General features: G+C 48.0%; 1 protein-coding gene across 3 annotated transcripts in view; it reads left to right on the plus strand.

Moving 5' to 3' along the window:
• The first annotated feature begins 12,544 nt into the window (after positions 1 to 12,544).
• The window catches only part of LOC134949226 (flavin reductase (NADPH)-like), a 69,499-nt gene continuing 54,303 nt past the window's right edge, over positions 12,545 to 27,740 (plus strand). For 2 of the 3 annotated variants that reach the window (XM_063937692.1, XM_063937694.1), the window contains exon 1: positions 12,851 to 12,977. In XM_063937692.1, the coding sequence (XP_063793762.1) occupies positions 12,866 to 12,977 (112 nt within the window). In that variant the 5' untranslated portion in view covers positions 12,851 to 12,865. Of the gene's footprint in view, positions 12,630 to 12,850; positions 12,978 to 15,252; positions 15,451 to 27,740 lie in introns of those variants that run through there. The other variant, XM_063937693.1, reaches the window with a different exon arrangement.

A 27,740-nucleotide genomic window follows, 5' to 3' on the forward strand; every position in this document is an offset into this window, starting at 1 on the left:
AGAGATGAGCGGGTTCGGTTTCTTTGAATCCGAACCCGCACGAACTTCACTTTTTTTTCCACGGGTCCGAGCGACTCGGATCTTCCCGCCTTGCTCGGTTAACCCGAGCGCGCCCGAACGTCATCATGACGCTGTCGGATTCTCGCGAGGCTCGGATTCTATCGCGAGACTCGGATTCTATATAAGGAGCCGCGCGTCGCCGCCATTTTCACTCGTGCATTGAGATTGATAGGGAGAGGACGTGTCTGGCGTCCTCTCCATTAGAATAGAGATAGATAGATTAGATAGAGAGAGATTGTGCAGAGTCGCAGACAGAGTTAGTTTACCACAGTCAGTGACCAGTGCAGTTGCTAGTTAACTTTTATTTAATATAATATATCCGTTCACTTCTCTCTGCTATATCCGTTCTCTGCCTGAAAAAAAAAACGATACACAGCACAGTCAGTCACACAGTGTGACTCAGTCTGTGTGCACTCAGCTCAGCCCAGTGTGCTGCACAGTCATCAATGTATAAATTAAAAGCTTATAATTAATTGTGGGGGAGACTGGGGAGCACTGCAGGTTGTTAGCAGGAGCCAGGAGTACAATTATATTAATTAACAGTGCACACTTTTGCTGCAGGAGTGGTGACCAGTGCCTGACCACCAGTATAGTATTGTTGTATACTACTAATATCTCTTTAAATATCAACCAGTCTATATTAGCAGCAGACACAGTACAGTGCGGTAGTTCACGGCTGTGGCTACCTCTGTGTCGGCACACGGCAGGCAGTCCGTCCGACCAGAATTGTATTATTTATTATTATATACCTACCACCTAACCGTGGTTTTTTTTTCATTCTTTATACCGTCATAGTGTCATCCTAATTGTTACGAGTATACTACTATCTCTTTATCAACCAGTGTACAGTGCGGTAGTTCACGGCTGTGGCTACCTCTGTGTCGGCACACGGCAGGCAGTCCGTCCGACCAGAATTGTATTATTTATTATTATATACCTACCACCTAACCGTGGTTTTTTTTTCATTCTTTATACCGTCATAGTGTCATCCTAATTGTTACGAGTATACTACTATCTCTTTATCAACCAGTGTACAGTGCGGTAGTTCACGGCTGTGGCTACCTCTGTGTCGGCACACGGCAGGCAGTCCGTCCGACCAGAATTGTATTATTTATTATTATATACCTACCACCTAACCGTGGTTTTTTTTTCATTCTTTATACCGTCATAGTGTCATCCTAATTGTTACGAGTATACTACTATCTCTTTATCAACCAGTGTACAGTGCGGTAGTTCACGGCTGTGGCTACCTCTGTGTCGGCACACGGCAGGCAGTCCGTCCGACCAGAATTGTATTATTTATTATTATATACCTACCACCTAACCGTGGTTTTTTTTTCATTCTTTATACCGTCATAGTGTCATCCTAATTGTTACGAGTATACTACTATCTCTTTATCAACCAGTGTACAGTGCGGTAGTTCACGGCTGTGGCTACCTCTGTGTCGGCACACGGCAGGCAGTCCGTCCGACCAGAATTGTATTATTTATTATTATATACCTACCACCTAACCGTGGTTTTTTTTTCATTCTTTATACCGTCATAGTGTCATCCTAATTGTTACGAGTATACTACTATCTCTTTATCAACCAGTGTACAGTGCGGTAGTTCACGGCTGTGGCTACCTCTGTGTCGGCAGTCGGCAGGCAGTCCGTCCATCCATAATTGTATTATTATTATAATATATACCACCTAACTGTGGTTTTTTTTTCATTCTTTATACCGTCGTCATAGTGTCATACTAGTTGTTACGAGTATACTACTATCTCTTTATCAACCAGTGTACAGTGCGGTAGTTCACGGCTGTGGCTACCTCTGTGTCGGCAGTCGGCAGGCAGTCCGTCCATCCATAATTGTATTATTATTATAATATATACCACCTAACCGTGGTTTTTTTTTCATTCTTTATACCGTCGTCATAGTGTCATACTAGTTGTTACGAGTATACTACTATCTCTTTATCAACCAGTGTACAGTGCGGTAGTTCACGGCTGTGGCTACCTCTGTGTCGGCAGTCGGCAGGCAGTCCGTCCATCCATAATTGTATTATTATTATAATATATACCACCTAACCGTGGTTTTTTTTTCATTCTTTATACCGTCGTCATAGTGTCATACTAGTTGTTACGAGTATACTACTATCTCTTTATCAACCAGTGTACAGTGCGGTAGTTCACGGCTGTGGCTACCTCTGTGTCGGCAGTCGGCAGGCAGTCCGTCCATCCATAATTGTATTATTATTATAATATATACCACCTAACCGTGGTTTTTTTTTCATTCTTTATACCGTCGTCATAGTGTCATACTAGTTGTTACGAGTATACTACTATCTCTTTATCAACCAGTGTACAGTGCGGTAGTTCACGGCTGTGGCTACCTCTGTGTCGGCAGTCGGCAGGCAGTCCGTCCATCCATAATTGTATTATTATTATAATATATACCACCTAACCGTGGTTTTTTTTTCATTCTTTATACCGTCGTCATAGTGTCATACTAGTTGTTACGAGTATACTACTATCTCTTTATCAACCAGTGTACAGTGCGGTAGTTCACGGCTGTGGCTACCTCTGTGTCGGCAGTCGGCAGGCAGTCCGTCCATCCATAATTGTATTATTATTATAATATATACCACCTAACCGTGGTTTTTTTTTCATTCTTTATACCGTCGTCATAGTGTCATACTAGTTGTTACGAGTATACTACTATCTCTTTATCAACCAGTGTACAGTGCGGTAGTTCACGGCTGTGGCTACCTCTGTGTCGGCAGTCGGCAGGCAGTCCGTCCATCCATAATTGTATTATTATTATAATATATACCACCTAACCGTGGTTTTTTTTTCATTCTTTATACCGTCGTCATAGTGTCATACTAGTTGTTACGAGTATACTACTATCTCTTTATCAACCAGTGTACAGTGCGGTAGTTCACGGCTGTGGCTACCTCTGTGTCGGCAGTCGGCAGGCAGTCCGTCCATCCATAATTGTATTATTATTATAATATATACCACCTAACCGTGGTTTTTTTATACCACCTAACCGTGGCAGTCCGTCCATAATTGTATACTAGTATCCAATCCATCCATCTCCATTGTTTACCTGAGGTGCCTTTTAGTTCTGCCTATAAAATATGGAGAACAAAAAAGTTGAGGTTCCAAAATTAGGGAAAGATCAAGATCCACTTCCACCTCGTGCTGAAGCTGCTGCCACTAGTCATGGCCGAGACGATGAAATGCCAGCAACGTCGTCTGCCAAGGCCGATGCCCAATGTCATAGTACAGAGCATGTCAAATCCAAAACACCAAATATCAGAAAAAAAAGGACTCCAAAACCTAAAATAAAATTGTCGGAGGAGAAGCGTAAACTTGCCAATATGCCATTTACCACACGGAGTGGCAAGGAACGGCTGAGGCCCTGGCCTATGTTCATGGCTAGTGGTTCAGCTTCACATGAGGATGGAAGCACTCAGCCTCTCGCTAGAAAACTGAAAAGACTCAAGCTGGCAAAAGCACCGCAAAGAACTGTGCGTTCTTTGAAATCCCAAATCCACAAGGAGAGTCCAATTGTGTCGTTTGCGATGCCTGACCTTCCCAACACTGGACGTGAAGAGCATGCGCCTTCCACTATTTGCATGCCCCCTGCAAGTGCTGGAAGGAGCACCCGCAGTCCAGTTCCTGATAGTCAGATTGAAGATGTCAGTGTTGAAGTACACCAGGATGAGGAGGATATGGGTGTTGCTGGCGCTGGGGAGGAAATTGACCAGGAGGATTCTGATGGTGAGGTGGTTTGTTTAAGTCAGGCACCCGGGGAGACACCTGTTGTCCGTGGGAGGAATATGGCCGTTGACATGCCAGGTGAAAATACCAAAAAAATCAGCTCTTCGGTGTGGAGGTATTTCACCAGAAATGTGGACAACAGGTGTCAAGCCGTGTGTTCCCTTTGTCAAGCTGTAATAAGTAGGGGTAAGGACGTTAACCACCTCGGAACATCCTCCCTTATACGTCACCTGCAGCGCATTCATAATAAGTCAGTGACAAGTTCAAAAACTTTGGGTGACAGCGGAAGCAGTCCACTGACCAGTAAATCCCTTCCTCTTGTAACCAAGCTCACGCAAACCACCCCACCAACTCCCTCAGTGTCAATTTCCTCCTTCCCCAGGAATGCCAATAGTCCTGCAGGCCATGTCACTGGCAAGTCTGACGAGTCCTTTCCTGCCTGGGATTCCTCCGATGCATCCTTGCGTGTAACGCCTACTGCTGCTGGCGCTGCTGTTGTTGCCGCTGGGAGTCGATGGTCATCCCAGAGGGGAAGTCGTAAGCCCACTTGTACTACTTCCAGTAAGCAATTGACTGTTCAACAGTCCTTTGCGAGGAAGATGAAATATCACAGCAGTCATCCTACTGCAAAGCGGATAACTGAGTCCTTGACAACTATGTTGGTGTTAGACGTGCGTCCGGTATCCGCCGTTAGTTCACAGGGAACTAGACAATTTATTGAGGCAGTGTGCCCCCGTTACCAAATACCATCTAGGTTCCACTTCTCTAGGCAGGCGATACCGAGAATGTACACGGACGTCAGAAAAAGACTCACCAGTGTCCTAAAAAATGCAGTTGTACCCAATGTCCACTTAACCACGGACATGTGGACAAGTGGAGCAGGGCAGGGTCAGGACTATATGACTGTGACAGCCCACTGGGTAGATGTATGGACTCCCGCCGCAAGAACAGCAGCGGCGGCACCAGTAGCAGCATCTCGCAAACGCCAACTCTTTCCTAGGCAGGCTACGCTTTGTATCACCGCTTTCCAGAATACGCACACAGCTGAAAACCTCTTACGGCAACTGAGGAAGATCATCGCGGAATGGCTTACCCCAATTGGACTCTCCTGTGGATTTGTGGCATCGGACAACGCCAGCAATATTGTGTGTGCATTAAATATGGGCAAATTCCAGCACGTCCCATGTTTTGCACATACCTTGAATTTGGTGGTGCAGAATTTTTTAAAAAACGACAGGGGCGTGCAAGAGATGCTGTCGGTGGCCAGAAAAATTGCGGGACACTTTCGGCGTACAGGCACCACGTACAGAAGACTGGAGCACCACCAAAAACTACTGAACCTGCCCTGCCATCATCTGAAGCAAGAAGTGGTAACGAGGTGGAATTCAACCCTCTATATGCTTCAGAGGTTGGAGGAGCAGCAAAAGGCCATTCAAGCCTATACAATTGAGCACGATATAGGAGATGGAATGCACCTGTCTCAAGTGCAGTGGAGAATGATTTCAACGTTGTGCAAGGTTCTGATGCCCTTTGAACTTGCCACACGTGAAGTCAGTTCAGACACTGCCAGCCTGAGTCAGGTCATTCCCCTCATCAGGCTTTTGCAGAAGAAGCTGGAGGCATTGAAGAAGGAGCTAACACGGAGCGATTCCGCTAGGCATGTGGGACTTGTGGATGCAGCCCTTAATTCGCTTAACAAGGATTCACGGGTGGTCAATCTGTTGAAATCAGAGCACTACATTTTGGCCACCGTGCTCGATCCTAGATTTAAAGCCTACCTTGGATCTCTCTTTCCGGCAGACACAGGTCTGCTGGGGTTGAAAGACCTGCTGGTGACAAAATTGTCAAGTCAAGCGGAACGCGACCTGTCAACATCTCCTCCTTCACATTCTCCCGCAACTGGGGGTGCGAGGAAAAGGCTCAGAATTCCGAGCCCACCCGCTGGCGGTGATGCAGGGCAGTCTGGAGCGACTGCTGATGCTGACATCTGGTCCGGACTGAAGGACCTGACAACGATTACGGACATGTCGTCTACTGTCACTGCATATGATTCTCTCAACATTGATAGAATGGTGGAGGATTATATGAGTGACCGCATCCAAGTAGGCACGTCACACAGTCCGTACTTATACTGGCAGGAAAAAGAGGCAATTTGGAGGCCCTTGCACAAACTGGCTTTATTCTACCTAAGTTGCCCTCCCACAAGTGTGTACTCCGAAAGAGTGTTTAGTGCCGCCGCTCACCTTGTCAGCAATCGGCGTACGAGGTTACATCCAGAAAATGTGGAGAAGATGATGTTCATTAAAATGAATTATAATCAATTCCTCCGCGGAGACATTGACCAGCAGCAATTGCCTCCACAAAGTACACAGGGAGCTGAGATGGTGGATTCCAGTGGGGACGAATTGATAATCTGTGAGGAGGGGGATGTACACGGTGATATATCGGAGGGTGAAGATGAGGTGGACATCTTGCCTCTGTAGAGCCAGTTTGTGCAAGGAGAGATTAATTGCTTCTTTTTTGGGGGGGGTCCAAACCAACCCGTCATATCAGTCACAGTCGTGTGGCAGACCCTGTCACTGAAATGATGGGTTGGTTAAAGTGTGCATGTCCTGTTTTGTTTATACAACATAAGGGTGGGTGGGAGGGCCCAAGGATAATTCCATCTTGCACCTCTTTTTTCTTTTCTTTTTCTTTGCATCATGTGCTGATTGGGGAGGGTTTTTTGGAAGGGACATCCTGCGTGACACTGCAGTGCCACTCCTAGATGGGCCCGGTGTTTGTGTCGGCCACTAGGGTCGCTTATCTTACTCACACAGCGACCTCGGTGCAAATTTTAGGACTAAAAATAATATTGTGAGGTGTGATGTGTTCAGAATAGGCTGAAAATGAGTGTAAATTATGTTTTTTGAGGTTAATAATACTTTGGGATCAAAATTACCCCCAAATTCTATGATTTAAGCTGTTTTTTAGGGTTTTTTGAAAAAAACACCCGAATCCAAAACACACCCGAATCCGACAAAAATAATTCGGTGAGGTTTTGCCAAAACGCGTTCGAACCCAAAACACGGCCGCAGAACCGAACCCAAAACCAAAACACAAAACCCGAAAAATTTCAGGCGCTCATCTCTAGAATCCACCCGTGCTGTCGTAGAACTACTTGAGATAGTGCTACTCAGACCTCCAACTGTTCTCTGGACCTTGCCCTTATCAGGAGATCGTCCAAGTAAGGGATAATTAAGACGCCTTTTCTTTGAAGAAGAATCATCATTTCGGCCATTACCTTGGTAAAGAACCGGGGTGCCGTAGACAATCCAAACGGCAGCGTCTGAAACTGATAGTGACAGTTTTGTACCACGAACCTGAGGTACCCTTTGTGAGAAGGGCAAATTTGGACATGGAGGTAAGCATCCTTGATGTCCAGGGACACCATATAGTCCCCTTCTTCCTGGTTCGCTATCACTGCTCTGAGTGACTCCATTTAGAATAGGTCTCACCGAGCCGTCTGGCTTCAGTACCACAATATAGTGTGGAATAATACCCCTTTACTTGCTGTAGGAGGGGTACTTTGATTATCACCTGCTGGGAATACAGCTTGTGAATTGTTTCCAATACTGCCTCCCTGTCGGAGGTAGACGTTGGTAAAGCAAACTTCAGGAACCTGCGAGGGGGAGACGTCTCGAATTTCCAATCTGTACCCCTGGGATACTACTTGTAGGATCCAGGGGTCCACTTGCGAGTGAGCCCACTGCGTGCTGAAACTCTTGAGACGACCCCCCACCGCACCTGTTTGTACGGCCCCAGCGTCATGCTGAGGACTTGGCAGAAGCGGTGGAAGGCTTCTGTTCCTGGGAATGGGCTGCCTGCTGCAGTCTTCTTCCCTTACCTCTATCCCTGGGCAGATATTATGGGGACGAAAGGACTGAGGCTGAAAAGACTATGTCTTTTTCTGCTGAGATGTGACTTGGGGTAAAAAAGGTGGATTTTCTAGCTGTTGCCGTGGCCACCAGGTCCGATGGACCGACCCCAAATAACTCCTCCCCTTTATACGGCAATACTTCCATGTGCCGTTTGGAATCTGCATCACCTGACCACTGTCGTGTCCATAAACATCGTCTGGCAGATATGGACATCGCACTTACTCTTGATGCCAGAGTTTCGCATATATAGAAATGCATCTTTTAAATGCTCTATAGTCAATAAAATAATGTCCCTGTCAAGGGTATCAATATTTCCAGTCAGGGAATCCGACCAAGCCACCCCAGCGCTGCCCATCCAGGCTGAGGCGATCGCTGGTCGCAGTATAACACCAGTATGTGTGTATATACTTTTTAGGATATTTTCCAACCTCCTATCAGTTGGCTCCTTGAGGGCGTCCGTATCTGGAGACGGTAACGCCACTTGTTTTTATAAGCGTGTGAGCGCCTTATCCACCCTAAGGTGTGTTTCCCAACGCGCCATAACTTCTGGCGGGAAAGGGTATACCGCCAATAATTTTCTATCGGGGGAAACCCACGCATCATCACACACTTCATTTAATTTATCTGATTCAGGAAAAACCACATGTAGTTTTTTCACACTCCACATAATACCCTTTTTTGTGGTACTTGTAGTATCAGAAATATGTAACATCTCCTTCATTGCCCTTAACAAGTAACGTGTGGCCCTCAAGGAAAATACGTTTGTTTCTTCACCGTCGACACTGGAGTCAGTGTCCGTGTCTGTGTCGACCGACTGAGGTAAAAAGGACGTTTTAACGCCCCTGACGGTGTTTTAGACGCCTGGACAGGTACTAATTGGTTTGCCGGCCGTCTCATGTCGTCAACCGACCTTGCAGCGTGTTGACATTATCACGTAATTCCTTAATTAAGCCATCCATTCCGGTGTCGACTCCCTAGAGAGTGACATCACCATTACCGGCAATTGCTCCGCCTCCTCACCAACATCGTCCTCATACATGTCGACACACAAGTACCGACACACAGCACACACACAGGGAATGCTCTGATAGAGGACAGGACCCCACTAGCCCTTTGGGGAGACAGAGGGAGAGTTTGCCAGCACACACCAAAAACGCTATATTATACAGGGACAACCTTTATATAAGTGTTTTTCCCTTATAGCATTTTAATATATATATATATACATATCGCCAAATAAGTGCCCCCCCTCTCTGTTTTAACCCTGTTTCTGTAGTGCAGTGCAGGGGAGAGCCTGGGAGCCTTCCCACCAGCATTTCTGTGAGGGAAAATGGCGCTGTGTGCTGAGGAGAATAGGCCCCGCCCCCTTTTCGGCGGGCTTCTTCTCCCGTTTTTCTGAGACCTGGCAGGGGTTAAATACATCCATATAGCCTCCAGGGGCTATATGTGATGTATTTTTAGCCAGAATAAGGTATTATACATTGCTGCCCAGGGCGCCCCCAGCAACGCCCTGCACCCTCCGTGACCGTTGGTGTGAAGTGTGTGACAACAATGGCGCACAGCTGCAGTGCTGTGCGCTACCTTCATGAAGACTGAAAAGCCTTCTGCCGCCGGTTTCTGGACCTTCAATCTTCAGCATCTGCAAGGGGGGTCGGCGGCGCGGCTCCGGGACGAACCCCAGGGTGAGACCTGTGTTCCGACTCCCTCTGGAGCTAATGGTGTCCAGTAGCCTAAGAAGCCAATCCATCCTGCACGCAGGTGAGTTGAACTTCTCTCCCCTAAGTCCCTCGATGCAGTGAGCCTGTTGCCAGCAGGACTCACTGAAAATAAGAAACCTAAAAACTTTTTCTAAGCAGCTCCTTAAGAGAGCCACCTAGATTGCACCCTGCTCGGACGGGCACAAAAACCTAACTGAGGCTTGGAGGAGGGTCATAGGGGGAGGAGCCAGTACACACCACCTGATCCTAAAGCTTTAGTTTTGTGCCCTGTCTCCTGCGGAGCCGCTAATCCCCATGGTCCTGACGGAGTCCCCAGCATCCACTTAGGACGTCAGAGAAATTATTTTAATACAAAAGTAGCATTTTTAGGCCTTCAGAGCAAAAAACTTTATGCTCATCCAGATTCAGTGGATGTAGTCCATAAGCAGGTACATGGCCATCCCATAAATTTTAACTGGGCAATATATGTTCTAGAGTCTTGTGGTGATCTTTACCCGGCTCTATACAGTCTCTACAAAATTAGGGCTATAACAACGGCCCCAGAGGACACCGCTAGTATCTCCCATCATATGGCACCTGACTACTCGGTGGAGGGGGCTCTAAACACTATCTTGCCTCCGGGCGATCAGGGTGAACTTACGCCACTGCCTCCCATCACACACACACACACACACACACACACACACACACACACACACACACCTCCTCTCACTCCCTCAGTTCCCCTCCCCTCAAACATATTCAGTGTACCACCCTCCCTCAGATCCCCCTCACATACTTACCTACTCCATACTTGCCTACTTTTGAAAACTAGTTTCAGGGAGATTTTAGTCGGCATCAGAACGCGCCGTGCACAGTACGGACCTCTGTTTAGGGGGCGTGTCATTCTCCACCCAAAGGTGTGTTCTGCAGTGGCAGGTGGTAATTTAAGTGCAGCGTGCTACCAGAGAGGGATTTTGTATGGGTGGCATGTGCAGTTGTAAAAATTGCTAATTTACATTGCACCCAAGTCAGAATGATCCCCAGTATGTGACATTGGTTGACTCAACAAAAATTAGTCCTGAGTAATGAGTATTTTTAAAACCTCCACTGTTTGGGCACCCCAGTGGGCAGTGCCATCCTACACACACACACACACACACATACACACACGGGCAGTGCCATCCTACACACACACAGGCAGTGCCAACCTACACACACGGGCAGTGCTATCCTATACACACACACGGGCAGTGCCATCCTACACACAGGGGCAGTGTCATATTACATACACACACGCTGGAGGCAGTGCCATATTACACACACACACACACTGGGGGCAGTGTCATATTACACACACGCACACTGGGGGCAGTGCCATATTACACACACACACACACACACACACACACACACTGGGGACAGTGCCGTTTTACACACATGCACACTGGGGGAAGTGCCATATTACACACACACACACACACACACACACACACTGGGGGCAGTGCCATATTACGCACACACCTGGGACCGTACCATTTTACACACATGCACACTGGGGGCAGTGCCATATTACACACACACACACACACACACACTGGGGGCAGTGCCATCCTAAACACACACTCACTGGGGGCAGTGCCATATTACACACACACACATACACGCAATGGGAGCAGCACCATCCTACACACACACACACACACACACACACTGGGGGTAGTGCCATCCACAACACACACACTGGGAGTAGTGCCATCCTGAACACACACACACACTGGGGGCATTGCCATATTACACACACTGGGAGTAGTGCCATCCTGAACACACACACACACTGGGGGCATTGCCATATTACACACACACACACACACACACGCAGTGGGAGCAGCACCATCCTACACACACACACACACACTGGGGGTAGTGCCATCCAGAACACACACACTGGGAGTAGTGCCATCCTGAACACACACACACACACACACACACGGGGCATTGCCATATTACACACACTGGGAGTAGTGCCATCCTGAACACACACACACTGGGGGCATTGCCATATTACACACACACACACACACACACACACACACACACACACACAATGGGAGCAGCACCATCCTACACACAAACACACACACACTGGGGGTAGTGCCATCCAGACACACACACTGGGAGTAGTGCCATCCTGAACACACACACACTGGGAGCAGTGCCATCCTACACACACAGGGGGCAATGGGTGGGCAGAACTCTGTAGCCCTGTGTGTGGGGGTATGGCTGTGGATAGAAGTAGGATGAGCATTGTAAATGACCAGATGTAAGTAGTGGGTGGGGGCAGGGGAGTATGCAGTAGCAGGGAAGGTGAGCACCCAGTGTAATGGGAGGGAGAGAGGAGCTGGAGATTACCAAGTGGTGGGGGAGGAGGTATTCACTCACTATGTGGTAGGGGGTGTTACTGCTGCTCTCAGCTGTCCTTCTGGCTCCCAGTCCCCAGCGGGCCGTTGCTGTCACATCGCTATGATTACTTCAGAACAGTACCGCGGCCAGCATTTTGCTCCCTCTGTGCGGGACATGTGGTACTACACTGCCCAATCACTGCCCAGAAATGTCATCACTAGAGGCAGCATGTAATCAGCTGCTGTGTCTTCAGATAGGCTGCTATTTCCTGTTGCTAAATGCTATGTACTGGTCTCCAGGAAAATGGTGACCTGTGCATGCATTACAGTCCGGGCGCTGCAGTTAATAATCCGGGGGATTTGCGTGGTGTGTCGGGGCAGCGTGAGACTCCACTGTGATCCGGGAGTCTCCCGCAGGATGCGGGAGGGTAGGAAAGTATGACCTACTCTCCCGGAAGCTGCGGGAGGCTCCCGTTTTTTGGGGTAGCCCCCCGCACCCCCGGAGGAGTGGGCAGGTCTCCCGCATCCTGCTCGCACCCTAGTGATGCGAGCAGGATGGAGAGATAACCTCCCGCATTCGCGGGTCCGTCGGGTGGAGAAGGGGTTAAAATGATGCAAATCGCGTCATTTTAGCCCCGCCCCCTTCCCGCGGACCCGCGAATAGCTGCATTTCCCGATGCGGGGGCGGGGCTTAGTGATGTCACAGTCCGCCGCCCCCGAAGACACTGCAGCGTCTCCTCTCCGGGCTTCTCCCGGAGAGGAGAAATAAAATGTAGGTAAGTATGCCTCACACAGATCCCCAGACACAACTCTAGCCAAACTCCCTCCTCTCCTCCCCTCAAACACACAGATCTGCTCCCCCCTAAGCACTGGTATTCCATCGGAGTCCTTACTGTGCCGGTGATGTTACTTCTGCCGCAAAGGGGAAAATCAGATGATAAGTCTGTAGCATACAGCAGAAAGTGGGCCGCTCCGCCTACACCATGGTCCCTGTTTGGAAACACCGACCTCAATGAGCTTCAGGCTCCACAAGGGACCCGCCCCCCGCTTACTCCTCCTGTACGGACAGCACAGCAGTACAGTACAGGTACTGCGGGGCTCATGCTGCATTCCTCATGCTGCAGGTAATCCCTGACATCGGAGAAATGGAGGAGGTGCCCCTTAAGGGCTAGCGCCCGGTGTCAGCCGACTCCATTGACTCTGAAAGTTCCGCCACTGCACCCCCTGCATAGCACGCAGGGAGAGAGAGGAGTGACTGCTTCTGGCTCTCTCCCGAGCAGCACACAGCAGCGTTTGTGCTGGACTGGGGAGAGAGGCTGCTGCAGTCGCTGCTCTCTCTCCCCGCTTCAAGGGCCACTGTCTACAATGGGGAAAAGGGCGGGCAGCGGGACCCTCCAACATGCTCAGGCCTGGCTAAAGAGTACCCGCTTTCCCCCTCTCTGCGCCACTAAATGTAATAGGCGAAACTAGTGCTGGTGGCTGCCAATCATAAAATATGTGGACAAACAGAAGCAAATCTTGTCCCTCACCACACAATAGAACCTAAGGATGACATACTGTATAAGCACAATTTACTACATTTAATATTTATTTCGACATTTTTCAATAAGAAACTTTCAGCCTATTTGTGCAGTGAAACGACTTGATACTCTAGGGCACCGTGATTCCCTAGGGGAGGTTTACTATACTATGGGGAAGATGCACGTAGAATGCGGAACTCCTTCCGCCAAACGTTGCGTTGTCATCGCATAGATACTATTAGCATATGCACTACCATGCGATTAGTACTGCAAAGGACATCTCTTCCGATAAGAGCTGTCCTTTGTGTTGTCCTCCCATCACTGGACTTCCAGGTTTCGGCCCCAGGAGCCCATCTGCGCATGCACAGTGTGACGTGGCAGCCGCGGAGCGTGCTGGGAAGGATACGATTGGATCCTTCCACAGCGTGTCGGGGAAAGAAGTCCATAGGCTTCTATAGGGTAACACCAGCAAAAGCTGGCATTATTCTCCATACTGAAGTCCCGGGTTGTAGGACTTAGGGCCTCATTCAGACTGGATCGCTGCAGTGGCAGAAATCGCAGTCTGAATTCCTATGTGAGCACTGCGCGTGTGCATCCCGGGAGCCCAGTGAGATGCTGACAGCATCTCTGGGCTGCGATAGCCTCTGCCTGATTGACAAGTCCGGACCACTGCAACTCAGAACGCGGCGAGTAGCGACGCTGGCTGGAGATGCGCTGGCATGCAGATTCTCAGCGGGTGCAAAAGCCGCTGTGCGATGCTTTTGCACCCTTGCGGGGAGGTAGGGGGGTAGCAATGGCAAACGCAGGATTTGCATAGGGGGGTTTCCAGAACTGGGCGGAGCCAATCACGGGGGTGGGGACTGAGGTGACCCAGTATATGTTGGGTCCGTAAAACTAGTGTGTCTGTGTGTGTGTGTATATATATATATATATATATATATATATATACATACATACATACATACACACACACACACACATACATAGCATATTAAACATGCATACATATATATATATATATGTACACACACATACAGTACACATATATATACACATGTATATATATATATATATATATCATGTGTGTGTTTATATGTATGTATGTATATATATACATGTGTATATATGTATGCACATGGATATATATGTACTATAATTAAAATAAAGTAAACTTTTATTGCACTTACAAGTGCCACCAGGAAGACAGCAGGCTGCAGAGGACGCTAGACAACCATTAATAATACTCATGCAATTTAAGTGGAGGGGGGTTTCTGGGTGCTCGGAAAACCCCCCCTGGGTGCGCCACTGGGTAGGGACAGACATGCGGGGCGGACTAGCCCTGTGCTAGGCGTCCGCCCGTATGTCTGAGAAACTGATCGTAGATGTGCTAAATTTAGCTCATCTATGATCAGATCTGAATAACCCCTTAGTGCATATGGAAATGCTGTAAAACCCCGTAAATTGGATTTTTATCACATTTTTCTTTTACTGCATCCCGCCCTATCCCTTTAGCCTTCCGTGAACCAGGTAGAAAAATGCCCACACAGTTTACGCATGTGTACTCGCTACGCTAGCTACACTATACCAGTATCACTACGCAAGCTGGCAGCGTCGCAATTCCAGCTACATGAAACGGCAACTTGCAAGTAGCATTTTGTTTTTAAAGTTATAGGAGTTTGTAAATCTTGATGGGGAAAGGAAGGGGTATCTCATACCCCACCTAGATCACAGAAGGTTAAACCAGAACACTCATGAGTCAGCCAGCCACAGAACCTGTGTAATTCATGAGTGTCCCGCTTTAAAGGGATAGTATAGTAAGCCGCACCTACCTTGGGGAGACATGGTTGTAATTAGTATCTATGTCTTGCTGTGTTTGCAGGTCAGCACTCTGGGAGTTAAGCTGTGTGAGGCCCCTCCCATTAGGGGTGGAGTCCGGTGAGGCTTGTGCTGCTGTATAACATGCCGTAAGAGGCTGCAAGTTCTGTGTAGTGAGTGACAATGGCACCCAAAAACATTGCCCTCTTCGGGGCCACTGGGATGACTGGGAAGGTGATCCTGGCACAAGCTCTTGATGCAGGTACTATAATCCTTTAGCATGATGACAGTATACTATACATTTCCTATGTAATAATAATATGTATACCGTCCTGCATGTCAGTCAGGGTAACACTGGTGTATACTGTGCTGCTTGTCAGGCAGGGCGACACCGGTGTATACTGTGCTGCGTGTCATGCAGGGTGACACCGGTGTATACTGTGCTGCGTGTCATGCAGGGTGACACCGGTGTATACTGTGCTGCGTATCAGGCAGGGCGACACCGGTGTATACTGTGCTGCGTGTCAGGCAAGGCGACACCGGTGTATACTGTGCTGTGTGTCATGCAGGGTGACACCGGTGTATACTGTGCTGCGTGTCATGCAGGGCGACACTGGTGTATACTGTGCTGCGTGTCAGGCAGGGGGACACCGGTGTATACTGTGCTGCGTGTAAGGCAGGGCGACACTGGTGTATACTGTGCTGCGTGTCTGACAGGGTAACACCGGTGTATACTGTGCTGCGTGTCAGGCAGGGTGACATCAGTGTATACTGTGCTGCGTGTCTGACAGGGTATCACCGGTGTATACTGTGCTGCGTATCAGGCAGGGCGACACTGGTGTATACTGTGCTGCGTGTCTGACAGGGTAACACTGGTGTATACTGTGCTTCGTGTCAGGCAGGATGACACCAGTGTATACAGTGCTGCGTGTCAGGCAGGGTGACACCGGTGTATACTGTGCTTCGTATCAGGCAGGGTGACACTGGTGTATACTGTGCTGCGTGTCAGGCAGGGTGACACCGGTGTATACTGTGCTGCGTGTCTGACAGGGTAACACCGGTGTATACTGTGCTGCGTGTCAGGCAGGGTGACATCAGTGTATACTGTGTTGCGTGTCAGGCAGGGTGACATTGGTGTATGCTGTGCTGCGTGTCAGGCAGGGTGACACTGGTGTATACTGTGGTGTATATCAGGCAGGGTGACACCGGTCATATACTGTGCTGAGTATTGGGCAGGGTGACACAGATGTATACTGTGCCGTGTGTCTGACAGCGTGACATTGGTACAGGTTGAGTATCCCTTATCCAAAATGCTTGGGACCAGAGGTATTTTGGATATCGGATTTTTCCGTATTTTGGAATAATGAGATACCATAATGAGATATCATGGTGATGGGACCCAAGTCTAAGCACAGAATGCATTTATGTTACATATACACCTTATACACACAGCCTGAAGGTAATTTTAGCCAATATTTCTCTAACGTCCTAGTGGATGCTGGGGACTCCGTCAGGACCATGGGGAATAGCGGGCTCCGCAGGAGACAGGGCACATCTAAAAAGCTTTTTAGGTCACATGGTGTGCACTGGCTCCTCCCCCCATGACCCTCCTCCAAGCCTCAGTTAGGTTTTTGTGCCCGTCCGAGAAGGGTGCAAACTGGATGGCTCTCTTAAGGAGCTGTTTAGTAAAGTTTTTTTTTAGGTTTCTAATCAGTGATTCCTGCTGGCGACAGGATCACTGCAACGAGGGACTTAGGGGAGAGACTTGCAACTCACCTGCGTGCAGGAGGATTGAAGTTTTAGGCTACTGGACACTGAGCTCCAGAGGGAGTCGGAACACAGGTCAGCCTGGGGTTCGTCCCGGAGCCGCGCCGCCGATCCCCCTTACAGACGCTGAAGAAAGACGGCGGAACGGAGGTCCGGAAACAGGCGGCAGAAGACTTCACAGTCTTCAGAGAGGTAGCGCACAGCACTGCAGCTGTGCGCCATTGTTGCTACACGGCTCACTGACACGGTCACGGAGGGTGCAGGGCGCTGCTGGGGGCGCCCTGGGCAGCAATATAAATACCTATTTGGCAAATAAATACATCACATATAGCCATTAAGGCTATATGTATGTATTTAACCCAGGCCAGTTTTCCTAATAACCGGGAGAAAAGCCCGCCGTGAAAGGGGCGGAGCTTATTCTCCTCAGCACTCAGCGCCATTTTCCTGACCAGCTCCGCTGGTGAGGAAGGCTCCCACTTTCCCCTGCACTACAGAAACAGGGTTAAAGAGAAGGGGGGCATAAATTGGCGATATAATTATATATTAAGAGCCCATATATAGAAACAACACCTTCTAGGGTTGTTATATACATTATGGCGCTTTTGGTGTGTGCTGGCAAACTCTCCCTCTGTCTCCCCAAAGGGCTAGTGGGTCCTGTCCTCTATCAGAGCATTCCCTGTATGTGTGTGCTGTAGGTCGGTACGTGTGTGTCGACATGTATGAGGAAAATGTTGGTGAGGAGACGGAGAAAATTGCCTGTAATGGTGATGTCACTCTCTAGGGAGTCGACACCAGAATGGATGGCTTACTTATGGAATTACATGATAATGTCAACACGCTGCAAGCCGGTTGACGACATGAGACAGCCGGCGGACAAATTAGTATCGGTCCAGGCGTCTCAGACACCGTCAGGGGCTTGTAAAAACGCCCATTTACCTCAGTCGGTCGACAGACACTGACACGGACACTGACCCCAGTGTCGACGGTGAAGAAACAAACGTATTTTTCCTTTAGGGCCACAAGTTACATGTTAAGGGCAATGAAGGAGGTGTTACGTATTTCTGATACCACAAGTACCACAAATAAGGGTATTTTGTAGGGTGGGAATAAACTACTTGTAGTTTTGCCTGAATCAGATAAATTAAATGAAGTGTGTGATGATACGTGGGATTCCTCCGACAGAAAGTTATGGGCGGTATACCCTTTTTCCCGCCAGTAGTAAGGGCGAGTTGGAAAACACACCTTAGGGTGGACAAGGCGCTCACACGCTTATAAAAAACATGGCGTTACCGTTTCCAGATACGGCCGCCCTCAAGGAGCCAGCTGATAGGAAGCTGGAAAATATCATAACAGTATATACACACATACTGGTGTTATACTACGACCAGCAATCGCCTCAGCCTGGATGTGCAGCGCTGAGGGGGCTTGGTCGGATTTCCTGACTGAAAATTTTGATACCCTTGACAGGGACAGGATTTTATTGTCTATAGAGCATTTTAAGGATGCATTTCTATATATGTGTGATGCGCAGAGGCATATTTGCATTCTGGCATCAAGAGTAAATGTGATGTACATATCTACCAGACGAAGACACGACAGTGGTCAGGTGAGGCAGATTCCAGACGGCATATGGAAGTATTGCCGTATAAAGGGGCGGTCCATTGGACCTGGTGGCCATGGCAACAGCTGAAAAATCCACCTTTTGTTACCCCGAGTCACATATTGGCAGAAAAGGACACAGTCTTTTCAGTCTCAGTCCTTTCGTCCCCATACGGGCAGGCGGGCGAAGGCCAGTCATATCTGCCCAGGGGGAGAGGAAAGGGAAGAAGACTGCAGCAAGCAGCTCATTCCCAGGAACAGAAGCTCCTCACGGCTTCTGCCAAGTCCGCAGCATAACGCTGGGGCCGTACAAGCGGACTCAGGTGCGGTAGGGGGTCATCTCAAGAGTTTCAGCAACACTCGCAAGGGAACTCCGGGATCCTACATGTAATATCCCAGGTGTACATTGGAAATTCGAGACGTCTCCCCCTCACACAATTCACAGGCTGTATTCCCAGCAGGTGATAATCAAAGTACCCTTCTTACAACAAGGAAGGGGGTAGTATTCCACACTATATTGTGGTACTGAAGCCAACCGGCTCGGTGAGATCTGAAATATTTGAACACTTACATACAAGCGTTCAAATCAAGATGGAGTCACTCGGAGCAGTGATAGCGAACCAGGAAGAAGGGGACGATATGATGTCACTGGATATCAGGGACGTTTACCTACAGGTCCAAATTTGCCCTTCTCACCAAGGGTACTTCAGGTTCCTGGTACAGAACTGTCACTATCAGTTCAGACGCTGCCGTTTGGATTGTCCACGGCGCCCCGGGTCTTTACCAAGGTAATGGCCGGAATGAGGATTTTTCTTAAAAGAAACATGGACGCTTTCCTGATAAGGGCAAGGTCCAGAGAACAGTTGGAGGTCGGAGTAGCACTATCTTAAGTAGTTCTACGACAGCACGAGTGGATTCTAAATATTCCAAAATCGCAGCTTTTTCCGACGACACGTCTACTGTTCCTAGGGAAGATTCTGGACACAGTCCAGAAAAACGTGTTTCTCCCAGTGGAGAAAACCAGGGAGTTATCCGAGCTAATCGGGATCCTCCTAAAACCAGGAAAAGTGTCAGTGCATCATTGCACAAGAGTCCTGGTAAAAATGGTGGCTTATTACGAAGCAATTCCATTCGGCAGATTTCCCGCAAGAACTCTTCAGTGGGATCTGCTGGACAAATGGTCCGGATCGCATCGTCAGATGCATCAGCGGATAACCCTATATCCAAGGAAAAGGGTGTCTCTCCTGTGGTGATTACAGAGTGCTCATCTTCTAGAGGGCCGCAGATTCGGCATTCAGGATTGGATGCCGGTGACCACGGAGGCCAGCCTGAGAGGCTGGGGAACAGTCACACAGGGAAAAAATTTCCAGGGAAGTGTGATTAAGTCTGGAGAATTCTCTCCGCATAAATAAGCTTAGAGCAAATTTATAATGCTCTAAACTTAGCTAGACCTCTGCTTCGAGGTCAGCCGGTATTGATCCAGTGGGATAACATCACGGCAGTCGCCCACGTAAACAGAAGGGCGGCACAAGAAGCAGGAGGGCAGTGAAAACTGCAAGGATTTTTCGCTAGGTGGAAAATCATGTGATAGCACTGTCAGCAGTGTTCTTTCCGGGAGTGGACGACTGGGAAGCAGACTTCCTCAGCAGGCATGACCTCCACCCGGGAGAGTGGAAACTTCATAGGGAAGTTTTTCAACATGATTGTGGACCGTTGGCAAAGACCAAAGGTGGACATGATGGCGTCCCGCCCGAACAAAAAACGGGACAGGTATTCCGCCAGGTCATGAGACCTTCAGGCGATAGCTGTGGATGTTCTGGTAACACCGTGGGTGTACCAGTCTGTGTATGTGTTCCCTCCTCTGTTTCTCATAACCAGGGTATTGAGAATTATAAGACATAGAGGAGTATGAACTATACTAGTGGCTCCGGATTGGCCAAGAGGGACTTGGTACCCGGAACTTCAAGAAATGCTCACAGAGGACTAAGGGCCTGGGGAGCTAAGAAGGGACTTGATTCAGCAAGTACCATGTCTATTCCAAGACTTACCGCGGCTGCGTTTGACGGCATGGCGGTTGAATGCCGGATCCTGAGGGGAAAAGGCATTCCATAAGAGGTCATACCTACCTTGGTCAAAGCCAGGAAGGAGGTGACCGCACAACGTCATCACCACATGTGGTGAAAATATGTTGCGTGGGTGAGGCCAGGAAGGCTCCACGACGGAAATTCAACTAGGTCGATTTCTACACTTCCTGAAAACAGGAGTGTTTTGGACCTCAAATTGGGGTTCATTAACATTTAAATTTCGGCCCTGTAGATTTTCTTCCAGAAAGAATTGACTTCAGTTCCTGAAGTCCAGATTGTAAAGGATGTATTGCATATACAGCTTTTTTGTGCCCCTAGGGGCACCGTGAGATCTCAACATAGTGTTGGGATTTCTTAAAATCATATTGGTTTGAACCGCTCAAATCTGTGGATTTGAAATATCTCACATGGAAAGTGACCATGCTGTTGACAAATATCTCACATGGGAAGTGACCATGTTGTTAGCCCTGGCCTCGGCCAGGCGATTGTCAGAATGGGCGGCTTTGTCTTACAAAAGCCCATATTAAAATTTTCCATTTGAACAGGACAGAACTGGGACTCGTCTCCAGTTTCTTCATAAAGGGGTGTCAGCGTTTTCACCTGAAACAACCTCTTGTGGTGCCTGCGGCTACTAGGGACTTGGAGGACTCCAAGTTACTAGACGTGGGCAGGGCCCTAAAAATATATATATATATATATATAGTTAGGACGGCTGGAGTCAGAAAGTCTGACTTGCTGTTTATACTGTATACACCCAACAAGCTGGGTGCTCATGCTTCTAAGCAGTCTATTGCACGCTGGATTTGTAGTACAATTCAGCTTGCACATTCTGTGGCAGGCCTGCCACAGACGAAATATGTAGATGCCCATTCCACAAGGAAGGTGGGCTCATCCTGGGCGGCTGCCCGAGGAGTCTCGGCATTACAACTTTGCCGAGCAGCTACGTGGTCAGGGGAAAACACGTTTGTAAAATTTTACAAATTTTGATACTCTGGCTAAGGAGGACCTGGAGTTCTCTCATTCGGTGCTGCAGAGTCATCCGCACTCTCCCGCCCGTTTGGGAGCTTTGGTATAATCCCCATGGTCCTGACGGAGTCCCCAGCATCCACTAGGACGTTAGAGAAAATAAGAATTTACTTACCGATAATTCTATTTCTCGTAGTCCGTAGTGGATGCTGGGCGCCCATCCCAAGTGCGGATTGTCTGCAATGCTTGTACATAGTTATTGTTACAAAAATCGGGTTATTACTATTGTTGTGAGCCATCTTTTCGGAGGCTACTTCGTTTTGTTATCATACTGTTAACTGGGTTCAGATCACAAGTTGTACGGTGTGATTGGTGTGGCTGGTATGAGTCTTACCCGGGATTCAAGATCCTTCCTTATTGTGTACGCTCGTCCGGGCACAGTACCTAACTGAGGCTTGGAGGAGGGTCATGGGGGGAGGAGCCAGTGCACACCATGTGACCTAAAAAGCTTTTTAGATGTGCCCTGTCTCCTGCGGAGCCCGCTATTCCCCATGGTCCTGACGGAGTCCCCAGCATCCACTACGGACTACGAGAAATAGAATTATCGGTAAGTAAATTCTTATTTTTTTATAACTTTGTACATTAAACAAAGTGTGTCTACATTCACACAATTCATTTATGTTTCATATACACCTTATATACACAGCCTGAAGGTCATTTAATACAATATTATTAATAACTTTGTGTATTAAACAAAGTTTGTGTACATTGAGCCATCAAAAAACAAAGGTTTCACTATCTCACTCTCACTCAAAAAAGTCCGTATTTCGGAATATTCCGTATTTCTGAATATTTGGATATGGGATACTCAACCTGTATATACTGTGCTGTGTGTCAGGAAGGGAAGTATGGACAGCCCCCCTCCATAGAACATATTAATAATATTAGTTATTTTTACTTAGTTATTAATAGTTTTAAATTAGTTATTGTGTATCATGCCGGCAGCACAGGGGGGCACCAGCATGGGGGTTGATGTGCAGCAGGCAGCAGACGGGTGCGATCGATTACCCTTCCCTCCCCTGCACATCACACAGCCGACTGAGAGAAAGGAGTGACTGCTTCTGCAGCTGCCTATCTCCTCAGCGCTATACACAGCAGCGTGTGTGCTGGGCTGGAGAGAGAGGATGCTGCTGCAGCTGCAGTCACTGCTCTCTCTCCCCACTCTAAATACCACTGTCTACCATGGGGAAGGCGGTCCAGAGCCATTTTTTTCTTGGACATTGCACACCGTCCCGAAAAAATGGTGTGGACACGTCTGCGTTGTCTGGACCATGCACACCAACGCCGACGCCTACCCCCAGCGGTCGCTGCTGTCAATCACCTTGCGGCCTCATCCTTCGGGATGCGGCTGCATGGTGAAAGGTCTCGCACGTGCACTATAGACTATTCGTGTGCGCAGACCCTTCTGGATGCGGCCGCTGCATGCGAACCAGGTCAGAATAGTTCTCTATGTGCGGTATCCTATTAGCAGCGGTACTTTACCACTGCTAATAGGATCGCCGGGGGAGATCCTATTACCCCGATGCCAACAACCTTTTCCCCCTATGCCGGCACTTATCTGAGATTATGCTTCAGGTGCCGAAGCATAATCCCCAATAAAGAGCCACCAGAGCTGTGATAACACATGGGATCAGGAACATATCCCAGATCCCATGTGTTTTCGTGCAATCGCTGGTCCAATTTCAGCCGATCAAAACAGCCTCTAATTGGATAACGCGATGATGACTATCGATCACCAATCTCGATATCTGTCCATTTTGTTTGGCCAACACTGCATCAGAGTTAATAGGATACCGCCCTATGGAAGGTGTTCCAGTCCTGCAATCTGTTTCTCAACCAAAATCTGCTTCACAGAGAGAGCGGTGTGGGTGGGTGCTCTGTCCTGATGGAGGATGGAACCATTTTTCCCCAACCCTGGCCTCTTTTTTTCCTTATTCTTTCCCACAAAGTTTCTAGAACATTTTTGTAGTAATGATGATTTGCTGTTGCCTTCTTTTACCCAGTCTTCCAAAAGAATACCCTTAATATCAAAGAAAACAATTAACATGGCATTAAGGCCCAGATTTATCAAGCCACGGAGAGTGATAAAGTACCAACCAATCAGCTCCTTTCATTTGTCGAACACCGCCTGTAACATGGAGGTTAGGAGGTGATTGGTTGGTACTTTATCACAGTGCTATTTATCACTCTCTAAGGTTTGCTTAATGAGGCCCTAAATTTGGATTTGCTTTGATGTGCTCTATTCATTCTTGGTGATGAAGGTGGCAGAATGGGTGTGGCAAAGGGACAGCTCCCCCCCCCTCCTTCCTCCCTCCCCCAAACATTTGAGAGACACCAGTGTGTCCACCGTCTAGGGCTATTACAGGCAGTGTCTAGATGAAGATAATCCACTTTTTGGCTGCTCTACCTTCTCCCTCCCCACAGCCATTCTCCTCCCGACTCCAGGGCCAAGGTGTCTGTATAAATTTGCTTTTGATTTTCTTTCTGCTCGGCAGTGAAGCCTTGGAACCATCTTAGCAGAAACTTTTGTCATGTTAAGATGTTTGCCCTTCATGCCATTATTCGGATGTTGAGCCAATTCCACAATTTTGTTTTTGATGTGGAAGGCCTTCCGGGATGTTCACCAACCAATCAGCTGCTCTGTATAATTTTACAGTTTGCAAATTATAAATGTTACTTCAATACTGAGATGGGCAAGTTCTCCACTGTCCCACTTCTCCACTTTTATCACTGCTTAGTACATCTGCCCCTTAGTCCTTTGTGCTACTTAAGCACACATAGATGTGACATACAAACATTTTTAAGTTAACCCGTTGCTCTACTTTTGAACTATGCATTTTTACAACGCATGCGAAAAACATAACTTCTATCTGTGTGACAGCAGACTATCTGTGTGAGAGGGGCGAAGCTTACAAAACCGTTTTGGTATAGTCCCAGGTCAGTATTGCCCAAATCCCCTATAACTCACACAATATGGGCCCTCATTCCGAGTTGATCGGTCGCAAGGCGAATTTAGCAGAGTTACACACGCTAAGCCTACGCCTACTGGGAGTGTATCTTAGCTTCTTAAAATTGCGACCGATGTATTCGCAATATTGCGATTACAAACTACTTTGCAGTTTCTGAGTAACTTCAACCTTACTCTGCCTGTGCGATCAGTTCAGTGCTTGTCGTTCCTGGTTTGACGTCACAAACACACCCAGCGTTCGCCCAGCCACTCCTCCGTTTCTCCAGCCACTCCTGCGTTTTTTCCGGAAACGGTAGCGTTTTCATCCACACGCCCATAAAACGCCGTGTTTCCGCCCAGTAACACCCATTTCCTGTCAATCACATTACGATCGCCGGAGCGATGAAAAAGCCGTGAGTAAAAATACTATCTTCATTGTTAAATTACTTGGCGCAGTCGCAGTGCGAATATTGCGCATGCGTACTAAGCGGATTTTCATTGCGATGCGATGAAAAATACCGACCGATCAACTCGGAATGAGGGCCATGGTTTCTTTTTTATAAGTACTGTCTTGTTTAATAGCCACACCTTGTATTGTGCATGAATAGACTGTATATGAGCAGGTACGTTACTTGTGTACACACTGGCGTGCTGAATCACGGTTCTCTGGCTTTTTTTGATAATGATTAGATCCAACCACACACATGTGTCCCGCCCGCCCACCATTCACGTCAGCCAGTAACCCATTACCATCCACAGCGCAGAGCTGCGTGTAGGCAGAGGCTGAGTGTCTTACATGTGTAATTACTGTTCTTTTTCATTTGGAAAACTGTAATTCTGAAGTTAACAAAAACATCCACGTTTGACGCTTTTCAGTTGTGAAGGTGTTACGTTGGATGATCAAGTTGCTCCCTGCTCTCGGGAGATGCTCCTGCTGAGTGTGTACGTGTGCAGGGGGACGGAAACATCTGTGTGAGCATCACATCCTCCAACGATTGTACAGACATCTTCTATCGGGTGAAAGGATTCCGTTGTTTTCCCGTGTGCTGCTCAGTTTTGCCTAAATCATTGCCTAAATCAATTATCATCTGCTAGTGGGACGCATGGTATCCGGACTCCAGGTCGACACCAATTTGTCGACACACCTTAGGTCGACACCAGAAATAGGTCGACGTGAAGAAGGTCAACATGGAAAAAGGTCGACATGAGTTTTTTTGTCTTTTTATACAAATTTTTTTTTAACTTTTTCATACTTTCCGATCCACGTGGACTACAATTGGGAACGGTAAACTTGCCCGAAGCAAGGCGAGCGAAGCGAGCCATGTGAGAAGACACGGTGCACTAATTGGGGTTCCCTGTCACTTTACGAAGAAAACGACACCAAAACAGTAAAAAAACTTATGTCGCCCTTTTTCCATGTCGACCTTTTGTCCTGTTGACCTATTTCTGGTGTCGACCTAATGTGTGTCGACCAATTGGTGTCAACCAAAGTGGTATCTACCTAATTGGTGTCAACCTTGACGCATATAGGGCCTAATTTAATTTGATGCAACATTATTGGGGCGACATTGCATCGGTGTGTGTGTGTGTGTGTGTGTGTGTGTGTGGGGGGGGGGGGGGGGGGTGGAGGCGCGGTCCAGACTACATAGGTGTGTCTGGACCGTTTGTGGGGCAGTCAAAGGGCTGACTGGGCCAAAAGGTCAACATGAAAAAGGTTGACACAAAAAAGTAGATTTTTTTTTTTTATGTTATTTTGTGTTTTTGATCATATTTCACTCAAATTTGTGAAATACATCCCCTTGTGGGCTTGGTGGCTTGCTCCACTCCACACAAAGTTACTAAAGGTAATCGTTTGTGACATGAATAGTAAATGTTGTAAAAGTTATAAAAACATAGAAAAAACCCTAATAAAAAGTGTCGACCATATGCGTGTGTTACAAGCCGCCGAGCAGCTTGCTCCCGACCCAAGTCCCGGTTGTTGCCTTGCAACCAGAATGTCGCGTCTTCTGGCCGCAAGTGCAGTTGGTCCCCGCCTGCCACTACGCAACCGGGGCGCCACTCTGCTACTGTGTCACTGGTTGACTAGCAAAGCAGCAGAAGCACCCTGTCAGTGGAGCTTGTGTGCTTGCAGCACTGCAGCTGCACAGAGTTAGTGGGTAATTAAACACTTCCAGGCTGGCATTCCCCATTGGTCAGTGTTACCTTCATTGGTCAATCAACCTAGCTCTCTGTGCCGGTTGGGTGTAGATTATTAGCTCTACACAAAAAGGTCTACAGTCAATAGGTCGACCACTAATGGTCGACATGCATTAGGTCGACAGGGTCAAAATGTCGACATGGGAATGGTCAACACAATAAAGGGAGACATAATTTTTCTTTGTTTTTTTTGGGTGTTTTGTCACATTTAAAACAAACAAACCCCATTAGTGTACCTCGCTCAGCTACCGCTGCACCCGGCACAGGTTACTATTCCCATTTGTAGTCCATGTGGATGGAAGTATGAAAAAGTTGGGAAAAAAACAACTTGTGTCGACTATTGTCATGTCAACATTTTGACCCTGTCGATTTTTTGACCCTGTCAACCTAATGCATGTAACTTTTGCCTTGTCTGTGTAAGCTGCTGGTCCTGGTTCTCTTGTCCTGTGGAGACTCTGCTGTCCGTAGATACTCTGCCTGATTATTCTCCTGTTTAAGACCCAGTCCTTACCCTGCTTGTAGCTGTGTTCTGTCCCAGTGTGTATTTACCCTTTGTCTGCCATCCCAGTGTTCCTGTACTCAGCCTGCAAGATATACCAACTGCACTGTGTTTTCATACCACCTGCACAGTGCCTGTAATCCATTTTACTGTGCCTCATCTGCCTTGGCTGAGTCCCTGACCCAGACCTGACTTTACCCTCTGTGCTCCTGTGTGTGAAACCTCATTTCGTGTTCTGTGGTCTCTAGCCTGTTGTGTCAGCCCCAACTGCTAGAGGTTGAAGTCCAGGCTGCAACCTAAGTACCGGCGTACATGTCATATACTAAGGGAAAATGGGGGGCTGTTATTGGCAGAAGACCCTCTCATCAGCTCTAGGGGCTTCATACAAATAGCGCTAGAGTTCCATAGCAGTGTGTTGACCTTTTGACCTTGTG

The sequence above is a fragment of the Pseudophryne corroboree genome, chromosome 8 (assembly GCF_028390025.1).
Source record: "Pseudophryne corroboree isolate aPseCor3 chromosome 8, aPseCor3.hap2, whole genome shotgun sequence".
Classification (NCBI taxonomy): Eukaryota; Metazoa; Chordata; class Amphibia; order Anura; family Myobatrachidae; genus Pseudophryne; species Pseudophryne corroboree.